The sequence below is a fragment of the Panulirus ornatus genome, chromosome 3, assembly GCF_036320965.1.
Source record: "Panulirus ornatus isolate Po-2019 chromosome 3, ASM3632096v1, whole genome shotgun sequence".
NCBI lineage: Eukaryota > Metazoa > Arthropoda > Malacostraca > Decapoda > Palinuridae > Panulirus > Panulirus ornatus.
Window position 1 is genome coordinate 73,524,423 of NC_092226.1, and position 12,957 is coordinate 73,537,379.

Sequence of the window (12,957 nt, forward strand, 5' to 3'; positions counted from 1 at the left end):
GAACGAATGTGGCCTTTTCCGTCTTTTCCTGGCGCTACCTCACTGAAGGAGGGTGGGGAGGGATGTTATTTCTCGTGTGGCAGGGTAGCAACAGGTATGGATGAAGGCAAGCAAGTATTAATATGTACATGTGTATGTATGTGTATGTATATGTTGATATGTATAGGTATGTATATGTGTGTGTGTATGGGCACTTAAGTATATATATGTGTCTAAGAGAGGATAGGCCATTCTTCGTCTGTTTCCTGGCACAAACTTGCTGATGCAGGAAACAGCAATTAAGTATAATAACATATACATATATATGACAGCTAAAGATTGGATATCTTATTTTGCCTGTTCCTGGCACTAGTTCGCTAATGCTGGAAATGTTGATCAAGTGTGTGTGTGTGTGTGTGTGCATGATAACTACTTGTGTATTATGGGGAAAGAGTTTTATGTTTGTGTTGCCTCATCTCTTAACTCTGATTATTTGTACCATATCTTTCCTCTTATGCACACACAAACACACACACACACACACACACTAGCCTAGGCCAGGTACCCATTTACTTACCAACCTTGAGGGGAAAATGAACACCTGGGTTCAATGTAAGCCGAAAGCCATGCTGAGGATTCAAACCCATGTGTGTCTAATCCTAAGATGACTTGTGGATTCACAGCCACTAAGGATAACCAAGGGACCATGGAAGCCCATATATGTTACCAGACTCTTTCTGCTTGAAGATATACGGTGAATGAAGTGGTCATCTTTTCTAATGCTGTGTCATTGTCAGTTGACAAAATATAGCACAGTCTTGTAAACCTCTCACTTCAAAGGAGTCCACCCTGTACCTACTAATGATTGTATGGCTACAGCAGCCTTGAAGTTGCAGGATCCCTTTGATAAGGGGTCCTCAGTTATAACCCCAAACATAAATATACATAACATATATACATACACAGCCATATACATATATCTACCCATGTACATATTCATACTTGTATGCCTTTGTCCATTCCCAGCACCACCCCACCCCACAGGAAACAGCATCGTCTACCTCTGCATAAGAGAGGTAGTGGATGGAAAACAGACAAAAAAGGCCACATTCATTCACACTCAGTCTCTAGCTGTCATGTGTAGTGCATCGAAACCACAACTCCCTACCCACATCCGGGCCCCACAAACCTTTCCATGGTTTACCCCATACATTTTACATGTCCTGGTTCAGCCCATTGACAGCACATCGACCCCGGTATACCACATCATTCCAATTCACTCTATTCCTCACATGCATGTTCAGGCCCCAATCACTTAAAATCTTTTTCACTCCATCCTTCCGCCTTTAATCTGATCTCCTGCTTCTTGTTCCCTCCACCTCTAACACATATATCTTATCTGTCAAACTTTCCTTACTCATTCCCACACCACATACATACTGTCCTCAAACATTTCCACCACATCCACCCTCCTCTGTACAACCCTACCTATAGCCCATGCCTTGCAACCATATAATATCGTTGGGACTATGATTCCTTCAAACATACCCATTTTTGCCCTCCGAGATAATGTTTTCTCTTTCCACACATTCTTCATCACTTCCAGAATCTTCACACACTCCCCCACCCTATGACTCACTTCTGCTGTTTCCTGTGGGACAGGGTGGGGCCAGGAAAGGATGAAGGCAAGCAAGTATGAATATGTACATAAGTATATATATGTATATGTTAATATGTGTATATGCTAATATGTATATGTGCATTTAAGTATATATATGTGTATATGAGTGGATGGGCCATTCTTTCTTTGTCTGTTTCCTGGCACTACCTCGCTAACGCGGGAGACAGCGACAAAGTATGATAAATAAATAAATCATACTTTTCTTTTTTTCATACACACTCGCCATTTCCCACATTTGCTAGGTAGCTTTAAGAACAGAGGACTGGGCCTTTGAAGGAATAACCTCACTTGGACCCCTTCTCTGTTCCTTCTTTTGGAAAAGTAAAGCTGGAGGGAAGATTTCTCTCCTTATTCAGAGGAAGCTTTAGGAACAAAAGGAAATTGCATCAATTAATTATTTCCTTCCTACTTCAGGAGTTGCTTCTATCTCTATGAAACTCCTATAGCACTCAGGAAGCAAGCCACATCCACCAGGAGGGACCAGAGGCCATAAAAGTGTAGTGATGTATGACTCAGTCAAGGAAAATGTATTGAAACCAGAGCCTTTACATATGCAAGCACTAACACAGTGAGTTGGAAGTCACTTCTGATGAGGCTGTATCATCATCAGCAAATGGAAAGGAGTACAGAATCATCGAGGACCTATTTGCCCCAGAGCAGCTTACCTTATGCTATTCCAACATGTACCATAGCCTCATAGCTACAAAAGTCCCTTAAAAGTGGTCCAGGGGTTACACAGTTTACTAATCATCCTTGGCAAAAAGGGAGAAAGTACAACTCACATATCTCATTTACATCACTAAAGGCAACTAAGGTGTGGGCTGAAAAGTCTCCCCTCCTATAGTTATTTTTCACACCTTACATAATGATGATACAAGTATTAATCTGTATTCAGTCACAAATTTTTCATTATTTCTTTCATACTTGTTTGCCATTCCCACATTTGAAAGGTAGTGGCAAGAAGAGATGTAGAACAGTCTTATCTGCTCACATCCACTTTCTACTCTGATGCACTGAAACTAGTACCCTCTATCCAAAGTTATGCCCCACAGACCTTTCCCTGGTCTCCCTATACTACTTCATATGCCCTGGTTCAGCCCACTGACAGCATGTCATCCCTTGTATACTACAATGCCCCAATTTGCTTTATTACATGCACACCTCACACACTCATTCATGTTCAGGCTCCAGTAAATCTAAGCATATTTCACACCATTCTCCATTCCTCCATGTTCTCTCCATTTCTGACACATATACCCTATTAGTCAGCTTCTCTTCACTCAACCTTTCCACATGTCCAAACCATTTCAGCACACTCTTTCACCTCTCTCAACCATAAAATTCTTATTACCACATGTCCCTCATTCTCTTATTTCTGATTCAGTCAACCCTCTTTACACCATATGCTGTCAAAAAGCATTCTATTTCCAACACATCCAATCTCTTCCGTACTTTTCCATCCCTCGGATTGCATCCTAAGGATACTATCAAGACTACTAAACCATAAAACATACCCATCTTTTCCTTCATAGGCAGTGACCTGTGACCTGACACTATCTTCAATGCACCAAGGACTTTTCCTTGGTGCACCCTATTGTTCACTTCAGCTCCTAACATCTGCTAAAATTTCTAATGCTTGGGATCTAAATCACTTTACTTCCCACAGGTTCACTTTCTAAACCAGCCTGTCTCTCTCCCCTGCTAAAGCTCATTCCTTACCTCTATTCATATCAGTTTTCAACTTCTTCCTTTCACACACTCTCCCAAACTCAGGCAACCAGATTCTGCAGTTATCAGTTCATGAAAAAATAATCTATAAATATACCTTATCAGTAACATTTATTCTTTTCATACTTGATTGCCACTTCCCATGTCGATAAGGTAGTGCCAGGAACAGAAAAAGAAATGCTGCATCCGCTAACACCCATTCTCTAGCTGTCATGTGTTATGCATTGAAACCATAGCTATCTACCCACTACCAGGCCCCTTAGATATTTATAAAGACAGAAATGTGGCATCATCAATACAAACTGCACATTTCCCTCCCCCATCATCTCCTCTTGGTAACAAAGTGGTTTTCCTGTGGAACCATTTGGCACCCATATGTGTCTTTCTCCCTAAGTCTACCCACATCATACCTAGACACTGTTGTGAGAATTTTCAATGTGGAGATCTTCATTAGTAGATTCTGATCATATGGTAGAAATTTTTGTTTGTGAAAGTTAAAGGAATAAATATGATTCTAATATTTGTCAAAAGACAGTTTGCTTTCTTAACAATTCTCCTGAATGCATGCATGCCAGTATGCATGTAATTACTTATTTGTACTGTCCAGGAATGGAGTTTTACACTTAAACATTCTCCAAAGCTATACAACTTCTTAAATTTCTGCATGCTGTCTGCTTTAACCATGTCTTCATTATTTCATTCTTCACATTTTTCCTTAATCTGCTGTTTAATCTACAAGTCCTTTGCCTGTTCTATCCCTACATCTCTCAAAGAACTACTAATTGTCTACATCATCAATCCATTTTAACTATGTATGGGTTGTGATCAGATTAACCCCGACTCCTTTCTTCCAAGGTGCACAAATTCAAGGCCTCTTACTTTCCCTGTAACTAAATTCTCTTAACTGTGACACCATCTTTGTTGCTTTTCACTGGACTATCTCGAATAGCTCTTCGTGTTTCTTTAGATGTGGCGACCAAACTAGAAAAGGACACTCCACTTTTGGACTTGTATAAGATGTAAACAGCTTGCTAAATATTTGCTTATCCATGAACTCTAATGCAATTCTATTGTTTGCAAGCAGAATTAGTTTCTCTGTCATCCAAAAGTAGGATTCTGGTGACAGGTTAGGAATATCAACTCCCTAGTCTATCTCTAGTAGAAATTCCTGCAGTTTATTTCCTGATAGATGGCAATCATACCAAGGCCTTCTTTTGCTGTAACCCAACATAACTACATTTACTCAGCTTACAATTCATCAAGTGCGCGTGTGTGTGTGTGTGTGTGTGTTTGTAACTGTGGCCTTACTTTCCTACCCTAAGATCCCTCTCTATGAGGCTTCCATAGAAAGCTGGCCACATCCACCAGAAGGGACCACAGGTCCAGATGTGTAGTGACATGGTGTATATATGTCTGTGGCAACTTTAGTGTAAGGGTGGTGGATGACCAAAATAAAGTGTATAAAGAAACTGTATGCAAGCAGCATGCAAAAGTTTAAAAAGCTACTTGATGGTAATGAAAGTTCAAGAGATGGGGCCACACATGTGTAAAATTCTCTCCTTGTACTGTGCAAATAGGTACTTACAATCATAAATAAAAAAGTATTCTCAATATCCCAATGATAATGGTAGAAGTTGTTTCCAAAATAAGATATGGAATGTTAATATGATGCATGAACTAACTTGATTACCTGTCATATCACTGTTTTAAGATAATAATAATAATATATGAAAGAAAGATAAGGTCACTCCACAAACCACCAAATCAAAACAAAAAGCAGCACCAGGCTAAGGCATCAATAAAAAAATTAATAATCATCAGTAAATAATAATCTGATTTACTTTTACTTTGTTTGTCAATGAATACAATATTTTTGACACTCTTCCTAAAGAAAAATGTGTTGCTATATAAATGGTCTGAATTATTAGATCTCAACAATATCAAAACTATGATAACCACAAAGAAATTGCATCTCATATAAGAAGGATGGGGTTTGGTGCAAGTATTTTCTGAGGACTGTCTAAAAAAGACAAGCTTTGCTTATTTTTGACACTGCAACCCATGACATTGCACTGAATGGATATGAGAGCTCTACAAGGCATTTAAAAGAGAGATGATGTAGTGTACATGGTTAATCACAAGTTTACAGCAGTTACAAGTAGGATGCCCAATTACTACACAGATATAGACGAGTATTCAGGTGCTTTTTATCGTTTATTAGTTGTGCATGATCGTCTATGCACACATTTGTCATTTTCTGTTACTCTTAAACATTACTATACAAAAAATGTGCACATTAATTTAATAAATAAATGAATTAAGTGTCAGAGGGCTTAACAGTCAGGTATAAACAATGTAACCAAATATACAGTATTACATCATTTCTGGTATAAGTACTCAATATGTTAACACAAAAACCTCTGCACTAGGCTCTCTTTCATTTTTCGTTTTATCATGATACCTTTCACTTTCATGACCCATTAAATATTACATCAAAAACATATCTACTTGATGTCCATATCCGCTCCGAAACTAAAACTATATATAGCCATAATTTCTTTCACTTGTTTTTTTTTAAACTTAGGCTTTTTACTTTTAGAGAGAGAGAGAGAGAGAGAGAGAGAGAGAGAGAGAGAGAGAGAGAGAGAGAGAGAGAGAGAGAGAGCACTGGCAGGGTTAAATAGGAGGGAAACTTTTCAATTTTCTACACAACTAATTAGTCAGCATAATCTCTAAATTACACTCAAGATTATATATCTTTACTAATGCACTTGATATTCTTTCCCTTCATGATTCTAGGTCTTAAAAATGTGTATGAAGTATGAAAAACTGTGGTTAGGAATACAAAATTCTGGCGATCTTCAGCTACTGAAAATCATGTACAATGATGAACCCTTCCATATTTTGCCTAGAGATGAATGAAACTTACAAGAACAAGATCATTTTATCATCACCAACACCTTGTGGTAAATCACATTTTACTCACTTACCACTTCCCCTCAGTTGCTAGCCCACACAATGAGACCAATCACAAGGGCAATCATGAGGCAGGTAAGAGTAAGGAGAACCACCTTTCGTTTTGATTTATCCTGAAACAATAAAATATAGCCTATGACACATTTCTATAGTAACAGAGCAACATTCTTTTTTACCGCATAAAAGAAGAAGGAAAAACAACAAAAGCATGGAACTACAAACTAGAAACACTCAAATTCACATGGTAATGTCAACTTCCACTAATACTGTTGATGTAAAGATACAATGAAATATAATACAAAAGATACAATTTATGTTAATATCTGATGCAGTCCATGTCCACAGAAGAGAAACATATGAATAATAAATTTCCCAGGAATAATAAGGACAACAGATATCTTCACACCTCAAAGAATCAGTGATGCTGGTTTAACATTCAAGTATGAGAAACGTGACCAAAAAGTATAAAGAATACATTATTGCAACATTAAGGTAACAATCAAACATGAAAAAGTACAAAAACAAAACAAGACAAGGCAACAAATAATAGACACATGGGAAGGTTAGTGTGGAGTAGATAAGTGGATGCAGTGGGAATGTTAATGAAGAAAAAGAACCAACAATGAGTGCTTCACACAAATGCTGCAGTGTTTCTGTATATAAATGAAGGCAAAAATCCCCAACATATGTTGATATCTTTTAAAGAAAACATATTCTGGCAGCATAGCAACTAGCAAGATCCCACAGAATAAGAATTCCTGCCCTTGTCAACCTTCAGATCTGGCGCAGGAAATACCTATACTGAAAACATTCATTTCCATAATAAGAACATGTGGTTTTGGTGAGACTTTGTGTAAAGGATTAATCTGTGCTACTGACCTTAGAAAAGGTCTTCATCTTATAACATAACATATCAATAACTATCTAGGGAAATCAGTAACTCACCTGAATTCTAAGATGCAGACCAGGCAATGAGTCCAATAACAATAGCCAACACTACTATACCAATAGCACACAGGCAAATCTTCTTTCTACGTGTTTTGTTCTAAAAAAAAAAGAAAAAGGAACAATTAAATCAAAATAACTGTGTAGACAGCCACATATGTAGCTTTTAAAGGGTGTTGTAATGATCTTTAGCACAACAAGCATATGTATTGTATTCTCCCAAGCCCAAACTTTTTGGTGTGTGAGAGTGTCAGGTTTGAGACTTATTTCAGGTTTTGGGAGAAAATTTACATCCATCCACAACTGGACTACATCATCCAAAACCTGGATAATAATATTTGGTCCAGATCTGGGATGCAAAGAATGGTGAAAGCAAGAGAGGCATGCAAGGACAGGGATAAGCTGAGACTCTTTTGCCGTGGCCACCCCTTTGACTGGAGTTCCTGGAGGGAGTGGGCATCAGAGATACAGATAAGAAAGAATAACACACCAATAATTTCAAGACTTGGACAAAAGTCTATAACCTGCAATGGTGTATTTTTTTTACCTCTTTCAACTAAGACAAAACCTGGACACTTTCAAGTCATTAAAAGGTCTGAGTCACTGAGGATCAAGCATTGAAAGTGTTTGGCCTTGGGTAAATACATTTCACTTGTAAATAAAAATCAGATAAATTACAGCAAACTCTCCAAATAACAAAAACAAGTAGGGAGAAGTGTATCTTAGCAACAAAATTTACTTAGGAACTATTCTAGAAGCTTAGCTTTTTTACATAAAAAACTCCATATGAGTACTTCTGATTAAATTGTCTGTAATTATTATGTGTCCCTAAGTTCTACTGTAACTGTAACATTAGTACATAAGGTACATTGTTAGTGTATGCCTTTTGTAACTATGCATATAAAAAACATTTTACATGAAAACTTCAGCAGACTGGTTCTCTTTGTCAAGATGAAAGTGATTTTCATCAAATTAATTTTCTTCATATTTTTTATAACTGATGAATTTACTGTAAATACTATGATATACATAATAACAACAAAAACTTTAGAAAAAAAAGCTGTTTTGCAAAAGACCTAAAACTGCTAAATAGCTTAGATACTTTAAAAATGCATGAAGAACAGTTGATAATACATAATGGTTTCTTTTTTCATATATATATATATATATATATATATATATATATGAGGGTGGATGTGCTGGAAATGAGATGTTTGAGGACAATGTGTGGTGTGAGGTGGTTTGATCGAGTAAGTAATGTAAGGGCAAGAGAGATGTGTGGAAATAAAAAGAGCATGGTTGAGAGAGCAGAAGTGGGTGTTTTGAAATGGTTTGGGCACATGGAGAGAATGAGTGAGGAAAGATTGACCAAGAGGATATATGTGTCAGAGGTGGAGGGAACGAGGAGAAGTGGGAGACAAAATTGGAGGTGGAAAGATGGAGTGAAAAAGATTTTGTGTGATCGAGGCCTGAACATGCATGAGGGTGAAAGGAGGGCAAGGAATAAAGTGAATTGGATCGATGTGGTATACCGGGGTTGACGTGTTGTCAGTGGATTGAATCAGGGCATGTGAAGCGTCTGGGGTAAACCATGGAAAGTTGTGTGGCGCCTGGATGTGGAAAGGGAGCTGTGGTTTCGGGCATTATTGTGTGGCAGCTAGAGACTGAGTGTGAACGAATGGGGCTTTTGTTGTCTTTTCCTAGTGCTACCTCGCACACATGAGGGGGGAGGGGTATGGTATTCCATGTGTGGCAAGGTGGCGATGGGAGTGAATGGGGGCAGACAGTGTGAATTGTGTGCATGGGTATTGCAGTGGAATTTATTAAAAAAGGGGGTGACTGTATTGTTGACTGGTTGGTAAGGTTATTTAATGTATGTATGACTCATGGTGAGGTGCCTGAGGATTGGCGGAATGCGTGCATAGTGCCATTGTACAAAGGCAAAGGGGATAAGAGTGAGTGCTCAAATTACAGAGGTATAAGTTTGTTGAGTATTCCTGGTAAATTATATGGGAGGGTATTGATTGAGAGGGTGAAGGCAGGTACAGAGCATCAGATTGGGGAAGAGCAGTGTGGTTTCAGAAGTGGTACAGGATGTGTGGATCAGGTGTTTGCTTTGAAGAGTGTATGTGAGAAATACTTAGAAAAGCAAATGGATTTGTATGTAGCATTTATGGATCTGGAGAAGGCATATGATAGAGTTGATAGAGATGCTCTGTGGAAGGTATTAAGAATATATGGTGTGGGAGGCAAGTTGTTAGAAGCAGTGAAAAGTTTTTATCGAGGATGTAAGGCATGTGTACGTGTAGGAAGAGAGGAAAGTGATTGGTTCTCAGTGAATGTAGGTTTGCGGCAGGGGTGTGTGATGTCTCCATGGTTGTTTAATTTGTTTATGGATGGGGTTGTTAGGGAGGTAAATGCAAGAGTCTTGGAAAGAGGGGCAAGTATGAAGTCTGTTGGGGATGAGAGAGCTTGGGAAGTGAGTCAGTTGTTGTTCGCTGATGATACAGCGCTGGTGGCGGATTCATGTGAGAAACTGCAGAAGCTGGTGACGGAGTTTGGTAAAGTGTGTGAAAGAAGAAAGTTAAGAGTAAATGTGAATAAGAGCAAGGTTATTAGGTACAGTAGGGTTGAGGGTCAAGTCAATTGGGAGGTGAATTTGAATGGAGAAAAACTGGAGGAAGTGAAGTGTTTTAGATATCTGGGAGTGGATCTGTCAGCGCATGGAACCATGGAAGCGGAAGTGGATCATAGGGTGGGGGAGGGGGCGAATTTTTTGAGCCTTGAAAAATGTGTGGAAGTCGAGAACATTATCTCGGAAAGCAAAAATGGGTATGTTTGAAGGAATAGTGGTTCCAACAATGTTGTATGGTTGCGAGGCGTGGGCTATGGATAGAGTTGTGCACAGGAGGATGGAGGTGCTGGAAATGAGATGTCTGAGGACAATGTGTGGTGTGAGGTGGTTTGATCGAGTAAGTATCGTAAGGGTAAGAGAGATGTGTGGAAATAAAAAGAGCGTGGTTGAGAGAGCAGAAGAGGGTGTTTTGAAATGGTTTGGGCACATGGAGAGAATGAGTGAGGAAAGATTGACCAAGAGGATATATGTGTCGGAGGTGGAGGGAACGAGGAGAAGAGGGAGACCAAATTGGAGGTGGAAAGATGGAGTGAAAAGGATTTTGTGTGATCGGGGCCTGAACATGCAGGAGGGTGAAAGGAGGGCAAGGAATAGAGTGAATTGGAGCGATGTGGTATACAGGGGTTGACGTGCTGTCAGTGGATTGAATCAAGGCATGTGAAGCGTCCGGGGTGGGCCATGGAAAGCTGTGTAGGTATGTATATTTGCGTGTGTGGACGTGTGTATGTACATGTGTATGGGGGGGGTTGGGCCATTTCTTTCGTCTGTTTCCTTGCGCTACCTCGCAACCGCGGGAGACAGCGACGAGGTAAAAAAAAAAAAAAAAAAAAAAAAAAAAAAAAAAAATCTGTGTATGTATATATATGTGTACATTGAGATGTATAGGTATGTATATTTGCGTGTGTGGACGTGTGTGTGTGTATACATTGTGTATGGGGGTGGGTTGGGCTATTTCTTTCGTCTGTTTCCTTGCGCTACCTTGCAAACGCGGGAGACAGCGACAAAGCAAAATAAAAAAAAATAAAATAAAAATATATATATATATGGGAGTGGGGGGCTGGAAATCCTCCCCTCTCATTTTTGATTTTCCAAAAGAAGAAACAGTGAAGGGGGCCACATGAGGATTTCCCTCAAAGGCTCAGTCCTCTGTTCTTAACGCTACCTTGCTAATGCAGGTATAGTATGAAGAAGAAAGAAAGAAAAAAAAATACATATGTATCTATCTTTCTTTCATATTATTCACCATGTCCCGCATTAGCAAGATAGTGTTAGGAACAGAGGACTGGGCCTTTGAGGGAATATCCTCACCTGGCCCCCTTCTCTGTTCCTTCTTTGGGAAAATTAAAAAAAAAAAAAAACGAGAGGGGGAGGATTTCCAGCCACCCACTCCCTCCCCTTCTAGTCGCCTTCCACGACACGCAGGGAATACGTGGGAAGTATTCCTTCTCCCCTATCCCCAGGGATATATATATATATATATATATATATATATATATATATATATATATATATATATATATATATATATATATATTTTATCTATTTAATATACTTTGTCACTGTCTCCCGTGTTAGCGAGGTAGCGCAAGGAAACAGACAAAAGAATGGCCCAACCCACCCACATACACATGTATATACATACACGTCCACACACACACATATACATACTTATACATCTCAACATATACATATATATACACACACAGACATATACATATTTACACATGTACATAATTCATACTGTCTGCCCTTATTCATTCCCGTCGCCACCCCGCCACACATGAAATGACAACCCCCTCCCCCCACATGTGCACAAGGTAGCACTAGGAAAAGACAACAAAGGCCACATTCGTTCACACTCAGTCTCTAGCTGTCATGAATAATGCACCGAAACCACAGCTCCCTTTCCACATCCAGGCCCCACAAAACTTTCCATGATTTACCCCAGTCGCTTCACATGTCCACATCCCCACAGACTTTTCATGGTTTACCATGGACATTTCACATGTCCTGGTTCAGTCCATTAACAGCATGTCAACCCCAGTATACAACATTATTCCAATTCACTCTATCCTGTGCATGCCTTTCACCCTCCTACACACTTAGGCCCCGATCCCTGAAAGTCTTTTTCACTCCATCCTTCCATCTCCACTTGGTCTTCCTGTTCTCCTTGTCCCATCCACTTCTGACACATATATCTTCTTTGTCAACTGTTCCTTACTAATTCCCTCCATATGTCCAAACCATTTCAGCATACCATCTTCTGCTCTTTCAACCACGATCTTTTTATTACCACACACCTCTCTTAACCTTTCGTTATGTACACAATGACATCACCCCACACCACACACTATCCTTAAACATTTCGTTTGCAACACATCCAGAGGGAGAGAGAATAACTTTTGAGAGTATGTTAACAAAAATCATACAAAAATTATTTGTGCTCCATTATCAACTTACTTCAAAACATGTATGTAACTAAAGGCAATAATGCATACTGCACACTGCAATTTTAAGCAAAATAAAAGGCTAAGTTTAAATAGCAATATGAGCCTAAACAAAAGGAAATTTTTATTCTTACCACTCATAAAAGCCTGACTATCAGGATGATGATATTCCACGTATTCAGAGTACCAAAATGTACCAGTGACCACATAATTACCAAGCACTTTATATAGTAAGTAAAGTACATCAAAGATGGTCACACTGATTTTCCAGTACTCTCATTTTCTTTTGCACGCCAATCTTTTAATTCATGTTTTCTACAGGGAGATGGGATTTCTGAACATATCCTATTGTGTAAGAGTTAATGCCTCAACATTACAATTAATCTGCATTCAGGTATCTTATGTATGATCTAATTAGAAATTAGGACATTTAAAACAAAAGACAGCAATTATTTTTTTTTCTTATTTTGCTTTATTATTTATATTTATTCATTTTGCTTTGTCGCTGTCTCCCGTGTTAGCGAGGTAGCGCAAGGAAACAGACGAAAGAATGGCCCAACCCGCCC

At 39.0% G+C, this 12,957-nt stretch overlaps 1 protein-coding gene across 6 annotated transcripts in view; it reads right to left on the minus strand.

Moving 5' to 3' along the window:
- LOC139763543 (syntaxin-7-like) overlaps nucleotides 1-12,957 on the minus strand; it is a 66,654-nt gene that overhangs the window by 23,681 nt on the left and 30,016 nt on the right. For 2 of the 6 annotated variants that reach the window (XM_071689744.1, XM_071689752.1), the window contains exons 8-9: nucleotides 7,310-7,409; nucleotides 5,975-6,477 (exon numbers count right to left, since the gene is read on the minus strand). In XM_071689744.1, coding sequence (XP_071545845.1) covers nucleotides 7,317-7,409 — 93 coding nt within the window. In that variant the 3' untranslated portion in view covers nucleotides 5,975-6,477; nucleotides 7,310-7,316. Of the gene's footprint in view, nucleotides 1-5,974; nucleotides 6,478-7,309; nucleotides 7,410-12,957 lie in introns of those variants that run through there. The other 4 variants (XM_071689760.1, XM_071689767.1, XR_011716191.1 and 1 more) reach the window with 3 other exon arrangements.